The 27,381-nt window shown below is 38.5% G+C and overlaps 1 protein-coding gene across 1 annotated transcript; it reads left to right on the top strand.

Moving 5' to 3' along the window:
- The first annotated feature begins 4,505 nt into the window (after window positions 1–4,505).
- Window positions 4,506–5,395, top strand: KRTAP26-1 (keratin associated protein 26-1). The gene has a single exon (XM_025914088.2). The coding sequence runs from the start codon at window positions 4,577–4,579 to the stop codon at window positions 5,126–5,128; it is 552 nt and encodes a 183-aa protein (XP_025769873.1). The 5' UTR covers window positions 4,506–4,576; the 3' UTR covers window positions 5,129–5,395.
- The last annotated feature ends 21,986 nt before the right edge of the window (window positions 5,396–27,381 follow it).

The raw sequence follows: 27,381 nt of genomic DNA, 5'->3' as shown, positions 1-27,381 counted from the left end.
TAAGACATTACAGCACATACAGAAAGAATGTTTGCTTACAACGCAAAAGAATTTGTGTGTCCGTGTATGTGCATGTGTGTGTGTGTGTGTGTGTGTGTGTGCGCATGCTAATGCACGCATGTGAATTAGGTAATGATAGTCGCACAGATTTAAGGCCAGGGAGATTTATGTTGGTAGGAAAATATTTACAAAGAAGGGGCTAATTTAATTGAGGTACGAATGATTGATAACATTAAAGAATTATTCCAAAGGGGAAGAAAGGATGGATGAAGAGGTGATGTGAAAGGAAGGAGGATATAGAATAACATGGACAACCCTAAAATACAGAAGAAAATCCCCACTGGGAAGCAGAGGAGGGCTAATCAAGTGTTCGGACAATTCTCTGTGTTCAAAAAGAAGTCACCAATGTTTTCAGTAAGAGAGTCATATGATGAAATTGATTTGGGGAGTATTAATCTGAATATAGTATTCATGCTAAAGAGAAGTCAACAGTGATTAAGAGTCAAGATGGCGGTAAGAAATGTATGTACTCACCAAAGGAGAACAAGGCCCAACTTGAGTGATAGAAGTGATAACGGGAAGGGAAATAGATGAAAAGACATAATTTTAGTGGAACAAGGGAGAAAAGCATTACAATAGATTTTCCCTCTTTCCAATATGGGCTACGATTTAATCACAGCACCCTCTTCTCGAAATCAGTTACGAGGGCACCGTGCCTGTAGAACAAACTCTTAACTGCTTCTTTGATGATTAAATTAAATTCAGCATGTGAATCTAAGTTTAGTTGCTACAGTTTGCTTCTAAGAATCCTCTGCTGAAAGCAACCTGTTGCTACTTTTTCTGTCTTCAAGCCGTCCACAGCCTGAAGTGTCTTCCCCCTTCCCAAGGCCCCCTGACATCGCTTCCCATCCTTCAAAATTAACATCAAATGCAAACTCTAGGTAAAGCCAATGAGCAATGTTTGCTCTTCTCTCTACACCATTTTATAGAACTTAGTAAACACTGAATGGATGGGGTGCCTGTCTTATCACATCTACCAGACTGGATGTGTCTGGGAGCAAAAATCGGTAGGATTTTGGTATCATTGCCAGCATCCATCATAATGTTTTGCACATGCAAAGTACTCAATACATATTGGTTGAATAAAGGAATGCAAAATATGTCATTTACTGCCTTAACTGCATTGTTGCAATGCTCTGAGGATACTTTGTGTCTGAAGAGAGACAGAGAGAGAGAGAGAGAGAGAGAGAGAGAGAGAGAGATTCAGGGTTGTTCCTATAGAGTAAGAAAGGTCAGGACCCCTGGTTCATTGAAGCAAAAGCAACAATGTGGGTAAATCTGGAGGAGCACACAGGTTGCCTGGGTCCTCAGTCTACGTCTGGACTTCCTCATCAGGAGAGTGTGAAACGTGTTTATAATTCCAGAGGCTGCTAGTGAGGTCTCTGCTCCTATGCCCGCCTGAGCCCTTCCCTTTCTGTGGCACAGTCACTACCAAATAACGTCAGTTCAACATTTACTGTACTAAGTTACAACTTGCATTCAGAGCATTCTATTTTCTAAGATGTCATGAATATTTTTGCAGGGTTGCCTACCCATAACGGAAAAAATGAGAGTCTGTAGAAGTACTCTAAACAAGTTAGACTCAAGGTAGAACTCTCTGGAATGGTTTAAGAAGGCCACAGCAAGAATATAAATTATTCTATTATAGTGTCTTTAAGTTTTTCTTACATCTCAATGCAACCTAATAATGACACAGAATAATAGGTTATCATTAATATTCCAATAATTCCATAAAATGATACTGATAGCGATTGGGGAGCAGAGCAATTATGCTAATCGAACATGATTAGTAAATGATGCTGTAAATATATTTCTATACAGTGCCATATTGGATAATGGGAGAAAAAACATTTTAGGGGTTGAGGACCCCCAAACAAATGTTCAAATGTTTGAACCCACTTTGTTCAAATGCTTTTCATATCAGTTACTGTAACTTTCTATGTTTCAAGTTTTCTCACATGAATACTTGACATAGTAAAATTGACCGGAAAGGGTTGTGAAGATAAAGTGAGCTGACACGTGTTGGTATCCACATTACAAGGTTTGCCCGGTGTAGACACTAAATGAATCCTAGCTTCCTCTCATTCCACACCCTTTCTCTTCATGGAAGAACATTCATGTATACATACTACCTAAACAATGCATATATATGCTTAAACACAAATATACTGATGTACTAATGATACAGGGGTTGCACTTTTGCTTACATTAGAGAAGAACAGGCATAAAGAACATCAGCGTATAAATGTGATAAGCGTTCAGTTAAATATGGTGGCTGTACCTATTACTAACGCCATTCAGCTGATGTTTCCGGTATTTCACAAGAAGACTCTAGCAATGTGTACACAGAGTATCAGGTGATGAAAGCTGGAGGGGTGGAGATTGGGGTTGAAGGGACTCCTCAAACTCATCAGGTACAAATCATCAAAGGGTGATGTTCTCTGGCCTAAAATACTGGGATAATTTTAACATGTTAGTACAGAACCTCAGAGACCATATCATTTTCTCTTTGTATTTCTATCCCTGGTAGTAAAATAGTCCTGTATTGGCTCATAGAGAAACTAGTCTTCTGTTTCAGAGATTTGACTCCTCCTGAACAGAGGGAGACTTATTAAGTGTGGGCGTATCCCTTGAGCATTAAAATAGAAGAAATTGTTGTGATTTACACTACATTTTTAGCTAAAGGGAATTGGAAGGTAGATCCAGCAAGATAATTCAAATTCCCATTAAAATGGCCACTGGAGAGTGTGATGCTACGTGAAATAAGCCATACAGAGAAAGACAGATACCATATGTTTTCACTCTTATGTGGATCCTGAGAAACTTAACAGAAACCCATGGGGGAGGGGAAGGGAAAAAAAAAAAAAAAAAAAAGAGGTTAGAGTGGGAGAGAGCCAAAGCATAAGAGACTCTTAAAAAGTGAGAACAAACTGAGGGTTGATGGGGGGTGGGAGGGAGGGGAGGGTGGGTGATGGGTATTGAGGAGGGCACCTTTTGGGATGAGCACTGGGTGTTGTATGGAAACCAATTTGACAATAAATTTCATATATTGAAAAAAAAAAAAGTAAAAAAAAAATGGCCACCGGAGCCACTGGATATGTTGGTATATAAAAATACCATGGAATGGATGGGGTTAAACACAATTGAGCATCCTTAAACCAATTTTTTGACGGAAAATAGATCTCCAAATAGCCCTCGAAGTACTAATGCTACTTAGCCACCTGGGTGGCTCAGTCGCTTAAGCATCCTACTCTTGGTTTCAGTTCAGGTCATGATCTCATGGTTCGTGAGTTTGAGCCCCGCATCGGGCTCTATGCTGACAGCACAGAGTCTGCTTGGGATTCTCTCTCTCCTTGTCTCTCTTCCTCTCCCCTGCTCATGCTTTCTGTTAAAATAAATAAATAAAACTTCAAAAAAAAGTACTAATGTTTAGAAAAACTGTACATTTATTCTGACACTATTTCCTGTGTGAAATAGTTTAGAAGCTGTTTTGTGGAAATGGACATCAGAATCAATGTAAGAAGCAAAACTAAACCTATGTCCAGGTCTAAGTCATTATTTCTATTGTTTTTGTTTTTGTTTTGTTTTGTTTTATTTATTTTTTGTTTGTTTTTTACTAAGAACTTTAGTTTTCAATTGGAACGTAAGCATGAAATATGTAAACCTATACTAAGTATTAAAAATGTCATGTTGTTCTGCTTTCTTTGAGGGATTTGTTTCCTTTATTTGCTTTTGTTCACAGTACTATTCATATTTTAACTGAGCCCATCTTATTTATCTATATTAAGAATACTTTAAACATAAACTAAGTTTTAGCAGTACTCTGTTTATTAAAATGAATAAAATGAATATGGCTATTTCAAATAAAAATATTTTGATGGGAAGCCATTTGCTACCAGGATTCTAAAATAAAGCAAAACACCAATTTAGGCACGTTGAAATTTTCCATATTATACCACATTTACACTTTTTCTGCTCCGAATCATATAGGTTATAGAAGTTTTCACATTCTTTTGCCACATACTTGCTTTCACGTTTCTTACTACTGACCATTTGCAAAAAGAATAGAATTGCCCCTCAAAGAGAGATCATTTGCTGCTGTTCCAGAGGATGTTGCTACAACTTTTCAAGTCTGAAAGGCAATTCCAAGGGAGGAATTGTACGAATGTTTGTGTAGTGGTGGTTGTGATTGGATTATGCGAATGACCTTCAAACGCGTCTGTTTTCATTGGGTAATTTAAGAAGGAGCGATCCTCTTAAAATTCAGTCGCACTTCTTTCTAGATCTCCTTAATCAATGGATAGAACGTCCAGGTTTATGGGCGCTGGGGACACAACTTCCTGGACTATAATGAAGAGTTCTGATGCAGCTTCCTACAAGGAGGAGGAAGAGAGTCTGTGTACACAATCGCCACCTTCTAGGGATATATAAGGGTGGAACCAAGTGAGGGACACAGTGAAACCCGAAGACACTTGCATCTCTCCATTCAACCACAACCCACCTTCGGAACCTCGCAATGTCTTGTCACAACTGCTCCACCAACTACAGCTTGGGATCCCTCAGCAATCCCTGCCATCTTCCGCTCACGTCCTCCATCACCCTCTGTTCCACGGGCGTGAGCTGTGGCGATGTCCTCTGCTTGCCCAGTAACTGTCAAGGCCATCTCCGGCCTCTGGACAACTGCCAAGAGGCCTGCAATGAACCAACCAGCAGCCAGCCAGCCCCCCACGAGCCCAGCAACTTCGAAACTTCTTGCTGCCCTTCTACTACTTACTACGTGTCCAGACCCTGCCAAGGAACCACTTTTCTTCCTGCCGGTTCTTACGTCTCTGGCTCCTGTGTCCCCATCTCCTACAGGCCTCTGAGCTATGTGTCCAGCAGCTGCCGACCCCTCAGCCTCCCTACTTACGGATGCCGCCCCTTGAGCTGTTTGCCCTGCAATCCTCAATCGCTTCACGTTGTGCCAAGTGGCCTCAGACCTCTGCGTCCTCTCCTCGGTGGGTGCCAACCTCTGACCCACGTGTACAGCACCTGCCGTCCATCCTGCTCTGCGCTGGGAGGCCAGTAGCTTCCTTGTTCCACTTAATAATCATATGCTAAGGATCCAGGACAAAAATGCAAACTCTGGGGACTTTGGGTTCTTTCCTAATAGTGCCTTTCCTTGCTTTACTGTGCCTGATGTAGTTCAAGCCCCTCCTTTCATATTTTTATCTTTTTATTCATCTCTCCTTGGCATTAAGTTATTTGATGTACAACGTGGTTCAATGTCATTCAGATGCGGGAAGAATTTATTCGGTTCACGTTGAAATAAATTGGATTAAGTCAAAATTAAGAAGCTGGTTCTTCAGTTTGTCTTTCATTATTTTGGTTTTTTTTAATACTTTTTTTAATGTTTATTTATTTTTGAGGGGGGTGGGCAGGGAGGGAGGGAGACACAGGATCTGAAGCAGGATCTGCACTGGCAGCAGAGACCCTGATGCGGGGCTCGAACTCATGAACCGGGAAATCATGAGCTGAACTGAAGTTGGACACTTAACCAACTGAGCCAGCCAGGCACCCCTTTCATAATTTCATTTTAACACAGAAATGACCAACTAAAACTGCTTGTACGATAAGTGAATAGTACATGGGTTACTCAACCATATGCTCTTATCTGACATTGAGGGAATAGCTTGATGGTTTATTCCTCAAGCTTCTTTCTAGATCTCTGATCCTATGTACTTAAGAGACCCAAAAAGCCCTTGGTGGAAGTTATTTTGACTTCTCAACAGGAACATTTTCCTGATCTCTCTCACCCAATGAACGTACTTCCATCCAAATCTCCCTTCTAATTGCAAACTGAACCATGTTTCACTGAACCTTAAGCCTTTGATGGCTTCCTATGCTCTATTATCATATAATAAAAATGCAAACGCCTGATCATGAATCTGTTTTCCCTCATTGCCTTCCTCCCCGTCCCATCTCTCTGGCTTCATCCCCTTCTCAACATTGCCAACACCAAGCTCTGGCAATTCTGACTTACATGTAAGGCTTCGAACATCTGTGTTTTACAATTATCTACCCTTCTGCACATCTCGTCATCAAAGCCAGGATGTACTTCTGATCAATCTACTTTGAAAACTTGTACTCACTTTTAAAGACACAGGTCAGGGGAGACTGGGTGGCTCAGTCGGTTAGGTGGCTGCCTCCAGCTCAGGTCATGATCTCATGGTTTGTGAGTTCAAGCCTTGCTTCTGGCTCTGTGTTGACATCTCAGAGCCTGGAGCCTGCTTAGGCTTCTGTGTCTCCCTCCCTCTCTGTTCCTCTCCTGCTTGTGCTCTGTCTGTCTGTCTCTCTCTCTCTCTCTCTCTGTCTCTCAAAAATACATAAACATTAAAAATAAAATAAAAGCACAGTTCAACTTCATTTATTAAATTGTTGATTTATCCAGCAACAATTTCATTACCTACTTACTATACCTTAAACTGCCCTGTGCAGACACAGAGATAGAGACCTGGACAAGATCAACCTGAACTATCTCAATATTCACCAAAGTCATATACTGTGGGGCATATCTGTATTAAAATACATTTTCCCTCACTCAAAATGTGTATAGTTATATATTTTACAAATTAAAATAAAACTAAACTGTCAAGGCATGATGTTAATGTTTCTGAAGAAGCAGAATATCTAGAAACTATGTCAGCATGCAGGAAAGACAATGCTTTCCAGAAACTAACTAGTAGCTGTTTCCTTTAGAGAAGGTATATGTCTCAGGTTGTCAGAACCCACGCCTCCTTATGGACCTTCTGACATAAAGCTGAATGCCGGTCCCTCCCATTCAGGTTCATGCTGCTATTGTAAAATCCATTCTCGTTTATTCTTTTGCCTTACCTGCCTGTCTCTCCCAGATATTTTGAGTTTGTGACATCTGCACCCTTTAATTTTTATTTTTTTTAAATGTTTCTTTATTTATTTTGAGAGAGAGAGAAAGAACAGGAGAGAGAGAATCTCAAGCAGGATCCATGCTGTCAGGGCAGAGCACAATGCGGGGCTCAATCCCATGAACCATGAGATCATGACCTGAGCCGAAATCAAGACTTGGAATCTTAACTGACTGAGTCACCCAGGTGTCCCTGTGCCCTTTATTTTTTTGAAGTCTTTCCTAACCCTTTCCTCACCTCTTAACCTAAAGAGTAAATGACACCTTGACTTAGCCTGCTTTTATCTTGGACATACTTCTATTGTTGATGTTTCTGGACTGCTTATTTTAAAAATAATTTTAAGTGGTGGTGTTTGGGTGGCTCAGGTGGCTTAGCGTCTGACTCTTGGTTTTGGCTCAGGTCATGATCTCATGGTTTGTGGGATTGAACCCTGCGTCGGGCTCCACGCCGACAGAACAGAGCCTGCTTGGGATTCACTCTCTCCCTCTTTCTCTGCCCCCTCTGCTGTTCATTCTCTCTCTCTCTCTCTCTCTCTCTCTCTCTCAAAATAAATAAATTAACATAAAAAGATAAATTTAAGTGGAATTGTAGTTGAAATGTAACATACTAACTTGTGTACAAATCATTATTCCACAGAGGTAGCCATTATTCTGACATCTAACCCATATGTGAGTTTTGCCTGTTCTTGAACTTTAAAATGAAATTATAATACAGTATGTACCCACTTATCTCTAGTGTCATTTCTTAGATACTGTGTTTGTGATATTCTTCCATGCTGTTTTATATATACCAGTAGTCAGTTTATTTTTCTTGATGTATAATATTCAAGGTACTAAAGCACCAAAATTTATTGATCCATTCTGCAGGGTTGTTTCCAGTTTAGATTAGAAATAATGTAGAGAATAATTTTTTATTCTTGCACCTATCTTTTGCCATACATTATGGAGGTATGGATAATATATATATATATATATATAATATTATATATATATATATATATATGTAATATATTTAGGAGTGGGATTGATAAATTATATGGGATGTACCTGTTCAGCCTTATTCTACACCAGAACATGGTGATGCCCTACAGTTGTATCAGTACTGATTTCTACTATCAGAGCATGAGAATTAAGTTCCTCTATATCTTCATCAATACTTGCAATGGTCAGTATGTCTGCATTTAGCTATTCTCATGAGTATGTAGTTATGTAAAATGTTGGTTTTATTTTGAATCCCCTGATGACTCATCATATTGAGAACATTTTTAAATGTTTCTTTGCCATCTGAATGTCCTTTTTTTTTTTTTTTTTTTTTTTGGTAAAGTAACCATTTGTGTCTTTTGGTGATTTTTTTAATTGATATGTCTGTTTTCAGGATGGAAAGAATTCTTTATGTAGTCTCTATATTAGCTTTTTGTTGAGTGGATATATTTTGACTATCTTCTTCCATATCCCTACTTATCTTGTCATGTTTTTACTGGTGTCTTTAAATTAATAGAAATTCCTTAGTTTAAGTTAATCCAGTGTATTGATCTTTTAAAATCTTTTACCGATTTTAAGAAATCTTTGTTTACCCCAAATTAATGAGTATTCTACATAGTAACTTTAGAAACTTTTTTCTTTTTTGTTTTGTCTTCAGCATTTAAATATACCATCAATATAAAATTGATGTGTGCATATGTGTTGTGTAGTAGGGGCCAAAATTCCAGTTGAACCTCCACCATCTTCTAAAAGACGCCCCCTTTTCTTACAGCATTTCATTTCAGTGCCCTTGTTTTCATAAATCAAGTATATGGATGTGTCTATATCTAGACTCTATTCTATTCACTGTCTATTCTTACATCAATACCATGCTTAATTTTTCATTGTTTTATTTTCATTTTTAAACTCTTCTCTAGACTTTCGATTCTTTGAAGGCTGCCTTTGTATCAGTAATGACCAGGATCTCTGAAAATGTTTGTTGATTTTAACTTAAATAAATTACGTTTTGGTCAGATGGTTGAGGAGGCCAGGGAAAGAAGTATTTAAATTTGGGAGAGTACTGACGAGAACTTGTACATGTTGGGGTTTTTCCTTTGGAGTTTTATTGTGTGCTGTGTTTCCCAAGGTTGGCTGAAAACCTGTATTCACTTCTCATGTCCCCATAGTATAGAATTCAAACAATTGCATTTTAAGAAAAATTCCATATGGAATATCTCATGACTACATAGGACCTGCTAATATTTATAGATTGGTTCACACGTGATAATTTTGTATTGCCAGCTCAAGATCATGATTCTTATTTAAATTAACTTAATTATTTTAATATACAGCAAGGTAGTTATAATTGTTCCTAACTTAGCCAAGATCATACATATTGTAAATTACTCATCTGGGATTTATTTTTGAAGTTTTCTCAAACCCATGTTTCTCTAGTAAGCTACATTATGATTACAGAACAAAAATTTATTTGATTAATTTCAGGTCAATATATTAGCTGATATCTATTGCCTTCTGGCTTCATAGGTACATCTGCCTTGGCTAATATAAGGGGAGAATAGGTGTTTAAGCTTTTTTTTCACACACACACACAAATATTCTTTATTAATATCTCAGCACCAACAAGTTGATTGCAATTAATCCTCCGGATATAGTCGTCGTCAAACTGGATGTCACAAGAACTGGCTTTCTCTTGTTAAACCAGGAGCTCAAATATTATTTTGCCCTTCCTATATGAACTCTAATCAAGAATGCATGTTAGGTCGTCATCATAACTAATTATGAAGCTTGTCCCTGAAGTCCAAAATCAGACAGAATCTTCTTGTTTCTTATCTTGCCTGAAATAGATTAAGGGAAAATAAATATTTAAACTAGAATAATGATTAGCTAAGTCTTTAAATCAGGCATACGTAAGGGAAAAAAATGCAGTGTTAGTGTAACAGATTGTTCAGATACTTTGAGGGTAGAATTTGGAACTATGTATTTTTTTTTCTCAAGACTTAATTGTGTATAATCACTTCTCAATATAAACAGTAGTTTTTTCATTCTCTACTGAGAAATAATTTCTCATAGGGTAATTTTCTAGAAAATTGGAGAAGGTGAAGCCACTGGGGGCAACTCTTAAGGATGTGGGGATTTCCAATTTTGAAGTATTATTTTTTATCTTACCTTTATTTATTTTTGAGAGACAGAGAGAGACAGAGCATGAGCAGGGGAGGGGCAGAGAGAGAGGGAGAGAGGGGCAGAATCAGAAGCAGGCTTCAGGCTCTGAGCTGTCAGCACAGAGCCTGACACGAGGCTCGAACCCATGAACCGTGAGATCATGACCTGAGCCGAAGTCGGATGCTGAACCGCCTGAGCCACCCAGGCGCCCCTGGGAACTTCCAGTTTTGGTTCCAACATGTAAAGAGCATAGAAATCATCACTTCTCTCTCATAACAAGAAAAATGTGGACAGTTTCAGGACGCCTGGGTGGCTCAGTTGGTTAAGTGTCAGACTCTTGATTTTAGTTCAGTTCATGATCTTTCAAACCATGAGATCAAGCCGCATGTTGGGCTCTGCACTGACAGCACAGACCCTGCTTAAGATTCTCTCTCAACCTCTCTTTCTGCCCCTCCCTTTCTTGCTTTCTCTGTCTCAAAAATAACAATAAAAACAAACAACAACAAGAAAAACAAAAACAAAATGGACAACTTGAAAACCAATAAATTTTCCTGGACCCACCAGAGAAATGAATTTGCATGGAAAAGTGCCATCTCAAAACTTGGAGAAACAAGGGAACCCAGAGAATCACAGCTGCAGCCTGCTTACCTAGAGCAGAAAGTTATGATGAAAACATAACTTGATAGGAAGGCTCCATAATTTTGAGGAATTGCTGGGGGCTGAGTGTGAACCAACATGAGGATAAGGGCCTCCGGGGGGGCCACAGTCTTAGGGATGCCCCTGACTTCATATGCTTTACCACCAAGGACCCCACCACACTTTCTCATAATGAAGAATCAAGGAAGATGCCCTCAAAGGAAGGGGAGGAGTAATCCTAGTGAAGAAGACCAACAGCCACTTCCTCCATAGCAAATTCCCACTCTTCTGGAAGAAAACCTTTACCAGAGCTTTACCCAACCTGAGGAAGTGACCAGCTTTCCCGACTCACGTTAGTGGCAGGCAGGAGGTGCAGAAACGAAGAAGCACTTAAGAAAGTCAAGCTCAGGGCACAGGCCCACTGAAAGATTGAGTTTTAATTATAATAGAATGCTTCCCCTCCCCCCTATTTTGTGGCCATACCAACAGGCCTGCAGCATAATAACAGTGGATAGCAACTGAAAGAAGGACATGGTGAAGCTTCTCCCTGAGGAGGAGTACATACAAAGGCCCAACGCCAGAGACCCCTAAATAAATAAATAAATACATACATACATACTAGAAAAATCTTAATCTTCTGGCACCTAGAGCTGTAGCAAATATCAAATACAGCCTGAATCTTAGGCAGCTTAACTGCAAACCTCACACCAAAGGCCCATTTACCTCAGTTCCTAACATCCAATGCAACTTGCCTGACTTTCAACAAAGTTACAAGGCACACCAGAAAGCCGTAAGACCCACAGTCTCCAGGGTAAAAGTAAGTATCAGACTCAGATTCAGGGGTGCCTGGATGGCTCCATTGGTTAAACATCAGACTCTTGATATCAGCTCAGGTCCTGGTCTTGGGGTCATGAGATCCAGGCTTGCGTCAGGGTCTGCACTGAGCCTGGAGGCTGCTTAAGATTCTCTCCCTCCCTCTCTCTCTGCCCTTCCCTGTCTCGCGTTCTGTCTCAAAATAAATAAATAAACATTTAAAAAGAAAAACAAGCAAACGAAAACTCTCAAATTCAGATATGACATAAATATTGAAATTATCAGACAGGAAATTAAAGTAATTCTCATTATTACTTTCAGAGCTCCAGTGGAAAAGTAGGCAACATTCAAGAACATATGGCTAATATAAGCAGAGATAGAGTTTGAAGAAAGAATAAAAAATGCTAGAAATCACAAACACTGTAACAAAAATGAAGAATGTCTTTGACCATTTCAACAGTAGACTGGACAAGGTCAAGCAAAGAATCCGTGAACTTGAAGATAGGTCAATAGAAACTTCCCAAACTGAAGTGCAAAGAGAAAAGAGAATGGAAAAAATAAATAAATAAATAACAGAGCTTGTAAGATCTGTGGGAAAATTTCAAAAGGTATGGCAGACTTTTGGCATGATTGGCATAATTAGAATACCAAAGGGAGAAGAAAGAAAGAAACGGAAAAAGAGATAATTCAGTTAATAATGGTTGAGAACTTGCAAATTTTAATGACAAACAGCAAACCACTGATTTTGGAAGCCAAACCCCAAGCAGCATTAAAACCAAAATGAAGCAAACAGAACATTATACCCCGTCACATCATAATCAATCTACAGGAAAACAAATCTTGGAAAAAAAGCCAGAGAAAAAACAACTTATTGAGAGGAAGTAAGATAAGAACTGTAGTGGACTTCTTGTCAGAAATCACCTAGGCAAGAGAGAGTGGAGTGAAATACTTAACACGTTGAAAGAAAAAAAAACAACACTAACCTAGAATCCTATATCCAATGAAATTATCCTTTAAAAGTGAAGGAGAGTAAAGATTTTTTCAGACAAACAAAACCTGGGGGATTCATTGCCAGCAGAAGTCCCCTGCAAAAAATTGTTGAAAGAAGTTCTTTGGGGAGAAGAAAAATTACATGTCAGAAACTCTGCTCCATATGAAGAAAGAAAGAAGAGTGGAGAAGAAATAAGCATATAAAATAACCTTTTTCATTTTTCCCATTGTTAATTGATCTGAAAAAAAACATATGCAGTGGTATGGCTACCTAGCTATTGTTATTTTCATCGTTTAGATCATTAAACGAGTCTTTTGCTATTTGGGGAGGAGGGTAGGTAGTAGGGAAGATAGTTCCTCTGAGATGATTGAGAAAATCTACTTAAATACTGTGCCTGCATGGCTCAGTCAGTTACGCTTCCGATTTCGGCTTAGGTCATGATCTCGTGGTTTGTGAGTTCCAGCCCCGTGTTGGGCTCTGTACTGCCAGCTCAGAGCCTGAAGCCTGCTTCAGATTCTGTGTCTCTCTCTCTCACTCTGTCCCTCCCCTGCTCATGCTCTGTCTCTGTCTCTGTCTCTGTCTCTCTCTCAAAAATAAATAGAAAGAGAGAAAGAAACAGAAAAAGAGATAATTGAAGTAATAATGGTTGAGAACTTGCAAATTTTAATGACAAACAGCAAACCACTGATTTAGGAAGCTCAAACCTAAGCTTAAATTAAACAATTTAAGAGTTGGTTCAGATTTACAAGTCAGTCAATATTTCATTGTATCATTTGATTAATATGTTAGAAGCACCCGGAAGTTATTTCAGTGGGCACCATTGTTTCGTACATATGTAAAGAATTCCTATCATGTGCCAAGTTCTCTTCTGGGTGCTGGGACGAGAGTGATAAACATGACCATGATAAACATGATACTATTGCTTCCCTTCTGGAGCTTACACTCAATCTGGGGGAGGGACAGAAATAGATTGTAAAGAGTGATCAGGAATAGGATGATGTTAGAGTGAACAAAGTGGTATAAAGGAAGTGAAAAGGGTATTTATAAACAGGGGGATATAGCTATTTCCAACATAGAGGCATTTGTCTTTTAAAAAATTACATATGCATTATAACTAATTGGATTAGAAAGAGAGTGCCTTGTGATGAACTGAGGGAGGTATGTTTCAGGCATGGAAGGCAAGATCAAAGACACACATTTGTGGAGTATTAGGAACAGAAGGAGGTGAGTAAGGCTGCGGGACGGCCAGTGAATCAAAGGCAGCACCAGAATTTGCCAATATATTCAATATATTAGACACTCTTGCTGATAACAGGGTCATCAACTCCATCAGGTGTAGCGAAACAAGATGTGTTTAACAAGCTTTGGTTGTTGGCCAAAAGTAAAGTGAACACAACCAGATGGGTGGCCAATTCACCTATATTAGCAATGAATCATAGCATCTTTTCGGGACAGTAAGACTCAGAGTGGTGCTTATCACATAAAAACAAGAACAAGAAGATCTTTAAAAAGAATTTTAAACTATAATTTTTAGCATTTGTTAGTCAGTCATTAACCTGGCGTTTTACTGGAGTAACCCTAGGTTCTAACCTAAGATTTTGTAAGGTAAAAGATGCTGAGGAAGAGGAGCAGAGGGCTGGTTAAGAATTTGTGCTGTATGGAATGTGTCAGCGACCATGCGGGAATAAGTGACAATATTCTTCTCCAGATGTTTTAACACCATATCTTCCTCTTATTCATATGTTTACTGAACTGGCTGAATGCAACTATGTACAACAAGGTTTGAGCTTTCAGATAGATCCGTCAGAGTTATTTTGTCACAGAACAATCCATCATGTGTGGGTAACTCTCAAAATGGTGGAAATGAGAAGCATAGTGAGCTTGAGATCGGAGGGGCACCATATGGAAGCGCCCTTCTTAGCCAGGTAAGAAAGTGTAATTACCTTTCTCCTACAGTGTCCAATACCTTCCAACACCCTTGGCTGTTGTGGTTCATAACCTTCAGTACAAAGCTACTCGAGTACGACCTTATAAACATCTTGCTCACTTTCTGAAGGTCAACATTCACAAAAAACATATACATCAAGATGTTACGGTAACCCTAATTTTAAGCTTCAAAAATTTTTCAAAGGAAATATTCTTAATTCTGTAACTTCTCTGACATATTTACCATGGCAACACTTAAATATTGTTATGAGCTTATATAAAGGTCCTAGGACTTTTCTTCTCTCAACTATTTTGATATTTGTGCTCCTTTTTATCAATTGCATTACCTTTTATTGTATGGGACGTTGCTCAGCATATTTTAATATACTTTCTTGGCCAAAAAAAACATGTGTCATTAATGAATATTCATTATTGCTAGTATGTTTGTCATGATCATTTTTGTATTTTTTTTATTGGGAAGACAGATGTTGAAAGTTTGGGCTGTGCACTGAAATGAAGGCAGGTTGTTCTTATCTCTGCCTACCTAATTTGTGCTGGGAAATATCTAACAAGGAAAACTAAAGATTTACTTACAAAATAAAACGTGAAGTTATTTATACTTTGGGCATCCAGCAATTGCCTTGATAAATACAGTTAATTAAGAAAAATCCTGTGGGTTAATGAAAGCACCCATGTCCTATGCATTCTCTGATAGTTTTATATTGTGGAACACAGCGACCTTTTCTAAGTGGGTGAGGTGCCCTTTATGTGACACCTGGGCCTTCAGGATCTTATGAGAAGGCAGTTTACTTAATTACATGAGGAACCTGCATGTTGTGTCAGTCATAAAACAAAACAAAACAAAAACACACACACAAACAACAACCCCCCCCCCCACCACCACCAACAAAAACTGTCAGTGAGAAGCTGTAGGATGAACTAACAGAAAATCTTCCCAGTTCATATTCCAACAAGGTGGACTTAAGAACAGCACTTTTGTAGATGGTGTTATGTCAAACTTGCCACTCTGATAAAGGTCCCTCACTTGAATCCAGAGAAACAATGCTACAAATTGGACATCTGATAGATAAATCTTTCAATCAGGTGTTAGAATTTTTCAGCATTAGAAAATTAATCCAAACATACTTTCTATAGCAATTTAATCACAATATTATTGAACTCTATGCCCCTTCAAAAATTGCATTTAATTCCACGTAGTAAATTCCTTAATGCCCTATGCTAAGTTAATATAAATGTGAAGTTAATAATAAGTGCTATATCATCATTTCATGCCTATGGCATTATATTATATTGCATTGCACTATATTGCAAAACAGCGTCGCGCCTTTTAAATTATACCTGTGAACGGAAGCAATATTAAAAACATTGTTCCTTGTTTTCTTAATCACAGCCCTGCTGACCAGCTCTGGCGCAATGCATTTGTCCAACTATTTAGCAAAATGTAACACGTCCTTTTTAAAACAGAAACCTTTACATTCAAATGATTCTAGAAAATGAGCCCAGGCAAAAATGTAAAGCAATAGAAATTCCAGTTATGGGAGGTCACACTTCCTTAGACACAAGTCTCTGTCATCATTTTTGATATGCATGTTGACTTCAATCAGCTGACTAGAGACATAATTGTAAAGTGTCCTCACTCAGAATGAGTACTGGATCATAGGTGTCTTAGCTTTGCATTTTCTCTACTGTTGTCTTATTTTCTTATCCAGAGGTAAAAGACACCATGATTCTTTAAAACAAATCTTAAAATGATAAATGTTATCCTTTGATTACTTGCCTCTTTGACAATTACTTAGAAGTTAAAGACAAGACTGTAAGGACTTCAATATAAGATGTACTTAGATGAGCAGACTAGGTTTTCTTCTGAACTCAAATCAGAGCTTTGCTGAAAATGTTAATTTTTTTTTTAATTTCTATGACCCAAGGAAATGGAGTTTACTCAATAAGGGATCATGTATAGAACCTTCAGAGGAGCAATTTAGCTTTGTTTAGACGCTTAAGGTCAATGGTTTCAGAGGTACATTGAGAGGACACACAAAAGCATTTTGCTGCCTCTCCGCATTTCTATTCTTTTTAATTCCATCTGCAAGCAAACCACTTGTGGTTGCTGATATAAATAGACCATTGTCAGATCTAACAACACAGTGGAAAAGAGAGAACACACAGGGAAATGTTATGTGGCCCACACGTAACACATTGCCTGTTCCTATTTGCGCCATCAGCAGTTGTATTGATGAACCTTCCTTCTCCATTAATACAGCAGCACTTTCCATTTTCTTTATGAAATTCTTATTGGTTGATAAATATCCAGTATTGTCAAGTCAGCATGCACTGCATCTCGGGAGATGATGATGGCCTGCAAGATATATCTATAATACAAATTTATGAATTGATTACAGAACTTTCTCGTCTGCAGGGTGAACAGAAGGCTATATTTTAAAGCATACTTGGCATCTTGTTTCTTGTAGAAGAACCCTATTCTCCATTACGCCATTTATTACTAGAAGGAAATAGCGCAGTAACACACAACATTTCTATTTCTTTTACAGTCATGTGGAAAGAGGGTGGAAAAGAAGAAAACAAAAAGGTGGGGAGAAGAGGTGAAAAGGGAAAGTGAGATCACCCAGGGGTGAATCTCAAACTGTTGCTGGAACTACAACAAAGATCTTTGTTTAAAATTGTATCTCCACGTGCATTCATTCAACATCATTTATTCAAGAAATATTTTTGAGTTGTTACCATAGACTGGGCATGGTTTATTTGCGTGGGTACCCATACTACTGGATCTTGTATGCCTCTAAACGAGCAGTTTCGTTACCATGTTCATGCTTCTGGAAGCAGAACTCTTAAAAAGCTTTAATCCAATGTGCTGTTCTATAACCTGTCCACCAAACATCAAAGCAATTTGATGTGTGGCGGATTGGGAGACATTTTCTGAAAAAGTTAAAAGTTGCAGAAAGTTCCATGAGAGCTTTCATCAACAATAAACTCTTTTAAATGGAAAAGAGTTTTCCTCTTAAACTCTGGAATGCAGTGGGTTTGTTTTTATTTTATGTAGGCATGGCTAATCAGAGACTTTGAGCATTGGTGAATGACAAAGGGATTTTCTTATCCAGCGGCTCCTTAACCAGGCTTTGTAGAGGTATCTGCAAAGTAAATCAGGTTCTTGGGGCCACTTATGACTCTGAATACAATCCTCTAAGTGATAGGTCCAGGAATCTACTTTATTTTTTCCCCCTAAAAACTCATCATGTTTTTCAAAGCAAAGTTGGGTGTGGCAATAAATAATCAATCTAAACTGCTCTTTCTAAATGCTTATTTTCTTCTGGGTTCTTAAGAGAATAAGAGAATCTCATCTTGAGAAATGTGTTTAACAAATGATGTTAAAAATGACAACCAAGATCCAAACACTAGAAAGCTAAACAATCAATACTAATATACCAAAATAGGAAAACCTCACCAGTCATCTAAAAATGTAAATTAGACCATTTACCATTTGGTAAATCTGATGCTCATCCACTGTGTTAGAAATGTGGATTTGGAAACATATCAAAAGCCTTTAAAATATAAGGGGGGCGCGGGGAGCACCTGGGTGGCACAGTTGACTAAGCATTCAACTTCTGCTCAGGTCATGATCTCTTGGTTTGTGGGTTCGAGCCACAAAACAGGCTCCATGCTGCTGGTGTAGAGCCTGCTTGAGATTCTCTCTCTCCCTCTCTCTCTCCCTGTCCCTTCTGCATGATCTCTCTCTTTCAAAATAAATAAATCAATTTATATAAATATATACATATATACGTATATATATAGTGATTTGGGTAGGTTAGAAAGTATTTTAAGAAATAATAAACTAAGGGATACCTGGGTGGCTCAGTCAGTTAAGTGTCCAACTTCGGCTCAGGTCATGATCTCATGGTTCGTGGGTTCTAGCCCTGCGTTGGGCTCTGTGCTAACAGCTCAGAGCCTGGAGCCTGCTTCAGATGCTGTGCCTCTCTTTCTCTGCCCCTCCACCACTTGTGCTCTTTCTGTCTCTCAAAAATAAATGATAAAATAATGAAAAAGAAAAAATAATAAACTAAACAGAAATAAAGCAGAAATGTGGGCAGCCTCCAAACAAATCCTCGTGAATTCACTGGTTGCCATGGTGATCTATGGAAACATTTGCAGTTTGTCAGGCCTTTCAAAGCCACTTCACCTCAGGTAGAGAGTGTTCTAATTATTTCGAATGTTACATGCCAGTATTTTTTTTGATGGGGGAACTTACATGTGGCTATAATCTGGATGTAATTTTAGAATAAATGCAATATTTTATCTTGAAGAGTTTTGTTTATAAAATTCCACCACATTGTGTGTACTTTTCTCATTTTGCTGACAACCAGAATTGTGAACCCTTTAAAGATGAGTAGTCATTCTTGTTTTGTGAGCCACCAGCCTATTCTTTGATATATAGTCTTACCACTTATGGATACAAATACTTACGTTCTCCCTTCTTATACTAGATTCTGGGGAAGGAATTCCCTTTCCACTAGTTATGCCCTTGCACTTGGCTGGGAGTAATAAGAATGATGGTAAATATGTTGGGACAAGAATATTTGAAAAATGCAAGTAAAACTTGTTGACAAGGTTGAAAGGTATTTTCATTTGTGTCTGGACAACTATCCTTGTAATGCTGTCAGGTAAAAGAATTCAGCAAGAGAGAAGTGCCAGGTAGCTCTGAGGACATACAGAAAATGTACCCAAAAGGAAACGATCACATTTGAGAGAGTCTCTATAACTCTTCTGAAACTCATTCAGATAACTTCAAGTCTTTCAACAACTTCTGCTCTGGAAACGGTAGCCCCTACCCTTTGGGAAGCCATCACTATATTACTTTTTTTTTGTTTCTAAATCTGTTGTCTTCTGTTCTAGAAGAGTGATCTGTGGAAGGGGCCTCAGATTAATCAGCAGTTGCCAACTTAGCTTCTGGACTACCGTCAAGAGCACTGTGGTGAGCCCACCAGCTGCCAACCAGCCAACTGTGAGCCCAGCAACTGTGAAAGCTCTTGATGTCCTTCTCCCCGTCATGTGTCCTTGAGAACATTGACTTTGTTTCTGCTACTTTCTGTGTCTCCAGAAACTCACTTGGTTTCTGCTACTTTCTGTGTCTCCAGTTCAGGCCATCCATCCTGTTGGATGAGGTCATCAAGATGATGTGACTGCTAGTTGACCACAAGCTGGATGGGGGCAATTGGAGGCTCCCCTCCCCGCCCCTGTCTTTTGAATGTACATTTCATATGACTTCATATCCAGAAGCTGCCCTAAGGATACAGCCTTGAGACAGAAATGTGATGTTGAGGCTGTCTGGACTGGGTATGTAACTGAACCCAGTTAAGGCTTCTAGATAAATTTTTAAGAGTTAGTGGGCAGGTGCAGAGAATCTATACGTCTTGCAGCAGGCCAGAACAAGCCTTACACAAAAGTTCTTCTGTTTATCAAATCTGCTACCTGACAATCTGGAGTCACCTGTTTCTTTCTTTAGCCTCTCCCTGCCCTTTGCTTTTGGGGGTCAGTTTAAAATTTTACCCAGGAAGCTCCCATGAAGGCTGGGAACCAACAACTGGTGAGCTAGCCAGGAGACAGAAGACATGGGCCTTGGGAAAGAGGCGTCAGTGAAAGATCTCTATGTGAGAAGGGTGGCCTATATGCTACATGCTTGTGGACCACGGCATGAGTATGCGGACACCCTTAAGATGCCAGCTAGCTCACCCAGGCTGTGGGCTCCAAAGGAAAATTTTAAATGACTTTTATCCCAAAAGGCCTAGAAGAAAACTTGCATTCTTTGTTTCTCCTTCGAAGCTGTAAATCTTATCATGTCTTTGAAATGTAAACACCCCAGGTAACCACACACTGTCCATGGAGACCAATGAAAAGGAAGAGGGAAAGAGGCACTTATTTCGAAGTTGTAAGGAAATGTATTTTCTTTTGCCTTTGTTTCCCATATTACTTATTATTTTTTTTTTTTAATCCAAGTTAGTTAACATATAGTGTAATAATGGTTTCAGGAGTAGAATTTGGTGATTCATCATTTACATGTAACATTCAGTGCTCATCCCTACAAGTGCCCTCCTTGAAATCCCCCCACCCATCACCCCTCCAGAAACCCTCAGTTTGTTCTCTATATTTAAGGGTCTCTTATGATTTGCTTCCCTCTGTGTTTTTATCTTATTTGTCCTTCCCTTCCCCATGTTCATTTATTGTGTTTCTTAAATTCCACATATCAGTGAAACCGTATATTTGTCTTTCTTTGCCTGACTTATTTCACTTAGCATAATACACTGTAGTTCCATATATATATATATATATATATATATATATATATATATATATATATATATATCCCCCACATCTTCTTTATCCATTCACCAGTTGGTGGACATTTGGGATCTTTCCAAAATTTGCCTACTAGTGATAGTGCTGCTATCAAACATTGGGGTGCCTGTGGCCTTCCAATCAGCATTTTTGTAGTCTTTGGATAAATACATAGTAGTGCATTACCTTGATCCCAAAACCTGGCAAAGATCCCACTAAAAAGGGGAATTACAGGACCAATTTCCCTGATGAACACGGATGCAAAAATTCTCAACAAGACACTAGCAAGTTGAATCTAAAAGTACATTAAAAAATTGTTCACCAGGATCAAATGGGATTTATCCTGGGGCTGCAGGGGTGGTTCAATATCCACAAGTCAATCGAAGTGATACATCACTTTAACAAAGGAAAGGATAAGAACCACATGATCCTTTTAATAGATGCAGAAAAAGCATTTGACAAAAGACAGCATGTTTTCTCGATAAAAATTCTCAAGAAAGTAGGGCTAGAAGGAACATATCTCAACCTCATAAAGGCCATATACGAAAGACCCACCGTTAATATCATCTTCAATAGGGAAGAACTGAGAGGCTTCTCCATAAGGTCAGGATGTCCACTCTCACCACTGTTTTTCAACTTAGTACTGGAAGTTCTTGCTTCAGCAATCAGATAACAAAACGAATTAAAAGGCACACAAATTGGCAAGGAAGAAGTCTAACTTTCACTCTTTGCAGATAACAGCAAACTCTACATGGAAAACCCCAAAGACTCCACCAAAAAACTGCTAGAACTGATAAATGAATTCAGCAAGGTCACAGGATATAAAATCAATGTACAGAAATCAAGAAAGAAGCTTTTTAAATAGACTGCAATAGAGGTTCTCTTGACCAAAAAGTCTAGCCCACAATCTCCATAAGACCACAAATATCAGTAAATAGCTTTCGTCATGTGACTGGGCACCTGATTCTTGGCTGAAGTTTGGAATGCACACTGTGGACTTCCTGTTTGTATTTGTATGTTATGTGCATCTGGGCACATGTATTGCGCATATGTAATGTTTTTATACCTCTGAGCATATTGCCAAAATTGATTGGTAAAAGAGCTAGGGTTTTTGTATAACTACTAGGAATGATAAGGGTGAAAGAAAAGGACAGTATATGAAAAGTAGATAAGAAAAATGGAAGGTGATTTTGGGTAAGGAAAGAGGAAGGAGATACAGGTTTTTTGGTAAAGGGAAAAGGAAAGTAATTTTGTTCTGAAGTAAAATGGTTGTTCCAGAATGGATAAAGAAAATAAGACAAAAACTGAATGGATGTATAAAGTTGCGGAAGGTTTATGGAAAAGGAATATTGAGAAATGAATTTTATGTGTAGCCCAGCTAAGATTGGAATATACTTATTTAAGTTAAAAAGAAAAAAACAGTATGGGGGGAGTTAATATCAAAAGTATACTGGTACAAAATAGAATTAGGTTTTCTCTTTGGAAAAAGGGCCAAGTTTTCTAAATTATTGGCCTGCTGTTAACAGGAAATTTTAATCAAAAGTTTTTCTTTACCTTTAATATAATCTGCCTAGAAAACAAAGATTCTGTGTTTTGTCTTTATCTGGTCTCTGATTACAGAGTTCTTTCTATTAAAAGAGCTAAGTTTTTACATGTAACTTTTTGTACATGTTAAATTTCCTGGAAAACAAAAAAGAAGTGATGTTGAACTTCTTTTAGAGTATATTTATATAAAATTTCTAAAAATCTGATATGTCCTGGTATAATAGTATCAATTATAATTTCAAAACGTATGTCACAGAAATAACCAAATTCTCTTGTCAATTGCATTATAATGAACTGTCACCAGATCTTTAACCATGGTCATTTTTAAGGCTCTTGTCCTTTGCAGACATTTATTGTTTATTTATTTAATGTCTGTCCAACATTTATTGTTTTACTTTGAGGCTTTGGCAAAAGTGTTCCTGCAAAAGCATTTCATCTTCGAGGAGATTCACGGAAACGACTCTGACAGGTTCCTGATAGCTAAGATCAACTTGCCTTCACATGGGAGGGACAATAATGACTGCTGGTCGACCTGTGAGCCAGATCTGGGCAATTGGAGGCTCCTCACTCTCTCCCCTGTTCTTGGAATGTGCATTCTGCTTGCCTTCCTTGCTCCCAGAAGCTGCCCTAAGGACATCCTTGAGATAGAAATGTGGTGTTGAGACTATCTAGATAGTATAGGTGACTGAACTCAATTAAGGCCTCTATGTAAACTTAAGTTTCTGTGGGCGGGTGCAGAGAATCTACTCATCTTGTGATTGCTCAACACAAGCCTGGTAAGTAAGTTCTCCTGCTTATTAAACCTGATACCTACCAATCTGGAGTGTTGTGCCTCTTTCTTCAGTCTCTTCTTGTCCTCTCAGTATGGAGCCCGGTTTCAGATTACACCAGGGAAGCTCTTGAGGACACTGTGATCCAACAGATCAACATACACCAGATGCCCAAGGTCCCAATTAATAGTGGCTGCCCGCTGACCTACCTCTCCTGTGTCTTCTAGGTCTCCAACTATGTATCTGGTGGTGTCTTCCCTTTGATCTAAGACTTCTGTTGTTGGAATCATTGATTTGGTGCATAGCAGTGGCCACCCACTAACTTTATTGTCCAGTAACTTTAGACCTCTGACCTAGGTATCTGGTAATTTCTAAAGCTTGTGTCCCATCTGAAGCACCTGGCATCACTTATCTTCCAGGAAGTTTGGTTGAACAGAATCAATATTAGGACTGGGATTTCTTGCTAAAAATGTCTTTCCCTCTATCACTTATAAAAATTCTTCTGAAGATAGACAGATAAAAGAAAGAAAGAAATGTAGATAGAGAGAGAGATGATAGATTTTTTGTTTTGTTTTGTTTTGTTTGTTTGATTGGTTTTTGTTGTTCTTTTTGGTAGCAGTTGTTTCAAGACACTCCGGACATTACAATCTCTAACTCAGTTTTTGTTTGCATGTCTTCCAACACGTGAGAAAAGACTTGTTTTAACTCCTACTAAATGTGCTTTCTCAGGTAATGCAAATATGGATTTTGCTAAGATTCATTTCTTGATTATAGTGAATTTTTAATGTTTTTAATTAATGAGAGGGTTCTGTCGGCTCAATAAAGAATGGCAAATGCAAGCTGAGTGATTTTCCTGGCTTATTCATTGTTTTATTCAGTAAGTACTCATTGGTTTTCAAAGTTGTGACAGGTACTATGTTGTATCCTTTTCTTAGGATCCTTTTAGATGATGGTCCTCCTAAGTTTGTTTGTTTGCTTGTTTGTTTGTTTTTAACATTTACGAACTAATCTGATTAAAGTCACTCTCAAACCCTAATTCTGAGGCTCTCGTGGTCGTAAGACCAGAAGGGATTAAACTTCATTCAGTGGTACTTCATAGGCTCTCCGTGAGGAGGACAGTATTTGGGGTTTATTCTATTTGATGATAGTTCTCAAAGATGACAGGTAATTAAAGTTGTGTAATCTTGTTGATGAGTCTCCATGTGGCCACTGTGATTAAAAGCATTAAAATTGCTAAAGAAACATGGTGTGGTGTAGGTGTGAAAGAACCCCCAGTGGTTATTGAATAAAATGTACATGTAAATCCCTCAGAATAAATTAGTATGTGTTGATATTCTATCAACTCTTCAGCAACCGGGGAAAATATGCTCAAGTTATTTACAAAGCGGTATTTTAGAATTAATTAATTTTACCTGTTACTGAAGATTATTCATTTGGGGAGTTTAAATAGAAATACAATTTGACAGAGGAGTATATACCGTGCACAGACGGTCACATTTTTCTCAGTATTTCATTCACTAGTAGGGATATATTAGTCACATGTGTTGGTAGAGAGATGTCACAAGAGTCCCATTTAGACTTTCTGGCGATGCATTGGTATTCTATAATCAGTGAAAAAGCAAGGAATCATGTGTTTTTTGAAGTAATAGTTTCTAAAACTCATGAAGACATTGAAATACACCTGCCAGTGTTTCCATCTACTATCCATTCATCACAAATAGAGGCATGAATTGTCATGAATGTTAAATTCTTCTTTGCTCAGATACAGCCAGGTGGTATGTTGGGAGATTAATAACAAGGTTTCTCACCATGAGGCTCATTGTGAGAATATATATTATTCCTGAGAAATAATATATAAGTAAAGCTACAGTAAGTTTCCATTTTTATTAATGGAGAGAGAGTAATATGAGGGGTGGTCATCTAGGAAAGTATATCATCATCATTGTTTTTCAGGCTAAAATGGTGCTATTTAACATTCAAAAACAGTATATTAACATATATTTTTTGCTCTCTGACCACAATCAAAGGGGAAAAAAATCATCTTTATCTACGGCTTAGTTGTTCTTGAGGGAAATACTAAGAAACTGCCATGTCAGAGTTCGCAAGAGCTGGCTTAGAGACTCAGTTCAGCCTTTTAATAACTCTGTGACTTGGGCAAATTGACTACATTTTTTAATTTATCTTCTCATCAGGAAACAAACCTGCCTTCCTGCCTATGAAAGCTGCCACAAAAATTAAATAACGCAAATAGGAGAAAGGGCTTTATTTTGGTATCTGAATGGTACCGCAATGTAAGTTATTAAATGGTAGCTTATTTGACAAAAGAAATCCCAAAGCCTATGGCATAAACTGATAAAGATAGGAAATAAATAAATCTCTTTGATTTTTCAGGAGTAAAGAATTTAGCCCGAAGTTTGCATTTTAAATAAATCTTTTTATTTTAGAATCACTTTACAATTACAGGAAAGTGCTAAAGTTAATACAGCAAGTTCCATATATTCCACACCTAGTCTCTCAAGTAATAACAGCTTACATTGATGTTTACATTAGTCACAATGAACTGATATTGACTTATTATTATGAAGTTAAATGCATACTTTGTTCAGACCTCCCTATTTAAAAAAAAATTAATGTTTTTATTTATTTTTGACACACACAGAGAGAGACAGAGCATGAGTCGGGGAGGGGCAGAGAAAGAGAGAGACACAGAATTTAAAGCAGGCTCCAGGCTCCAGGCTCCAAGCTGTCAGCACAGAGCCAGTCGCGGGGCTCAAACTCACGGACTGTGAGATCATGACCTGAGCCGAAGTTGGATGCTCAACCATCTGAGCCACCCAGGGGCCCCGAGACCTCGCTATTTTTACCTAATGTTCTTTTTATGTTCCAGGATCCCATTCAAGATATCACAATATATTTAACTGTCATGTCTTCTTAGGCTACTCTGGGCTGTGACAGTTTCTCAGAATTTTGTTATTTTTGATAGCCTTGAAAGTTTTGAGGAGTTCTGATCAGGAATTCTGTAGAATGTTCTCAATTTGGATTTGCCTGACACTTTTCTCAGGATTAGACTGGGATTATAGGCTTTAAGGAGAAAGACCACAATGGTAAATTTCTGTATCAAGAGTACATACAATCAACCTGATTTATCATTATCGATGTGACTTGATCACTTGGCTGAAGTAGTGTTTGTCAGGATTCTCCATTCTAAAGTATTTCCTTTCCCCCCTGTCTAAACTGTGCTCTGGGGCTCTGGTGGCTTAGTCGGTGAAGCGTCGGACTCTTGGTTTCAGCTCAGGTTACCATCTCACGGTTCATGAGTTCGCACCCGGATGGGGCTCCTCACTGACAGTGCAAATCCTGCTTAGGATTCTCTCTCCCTCTCTCTCTCTGCCCTTCCTGCTTTCTCTGTCTCTCTGTCTCTCTCTCTCAAAATAAATAAATAAACTTAAAATAAATAAACTGCTCTTTGAAAGGAAGTCATTAGGGGTAGTCTATGCTTAAGAGGAAGCGATCCTCCGCTCTTTTAAGGGAAAAGCATGTACATATGTTATTTGGAATCTTTCTGCATTGGAGATTTGTCTATTCTCCCCTACTTATTATTCATACGATGACTTGTTTATGTCAGCATGGACACACGCCTGTGCATTTTGTACTTTGGGATATAATCTAATGTAATTTATTTTGTTGTTTGAATTGCTCTAGTGTTGGGCATGAAGATCTCTCTCAGTCGGTTTTGTGTCTCGTTGACATATCCTTGCAGTTGTTTAGTTTACTCTTGTTTTTGAGCACTTCTTACTTTCTGGAAAGAGAAGATGTTCCAGTTTCATCTTGCATGTTACCTGTGGGAATACACATCTATATTCTACCTAAGCATGGCGCATTTTAACCTTTCACATTCATTGGGCATTTGGTCTGAGTTAGGTGTTGTTTAGGTAGGACCCATCCAGGAATTTAAAAAAAAATTTAACCTTTATTTATTATTGAGAGATAGAGAGATACAGAGCACGACAGGGGAGGAGCAGAGAGAGGAGGAGACACAGAATCTGAGGCAGGCTCCAGGTCTGTCAGCACAGAGCTGTCAGCACAGAGCCCAACGCGGGGCTCGAACTCACACACTGTGAGATCATGACCTGAATTGAAGTCGGATACTTGGCCAACTGAGCCACCCAGGCACCCCCAGGAATTCTTAATAGTAAACTTATACTTACATC

Source organism: Puma concolor, chromosome C2 (genome assembly GCF_028749965.1).
Source record: "Puma concolor isolate L17-30 chromosome C2, mPumCon1.1.hap2, whole genome shotgun sequence".
NCBI classification, from domain to species: Eukaryota; Metazoa; Chordata; class Mammalia; order Carnivora; family Felidae; genus Puma; species Puma concolor.
The sequence above is the reverse complement of the archived record's forward strand: the minus strand, read 5'-3'. Positions and strand labels throughout refer to the sequence as shown.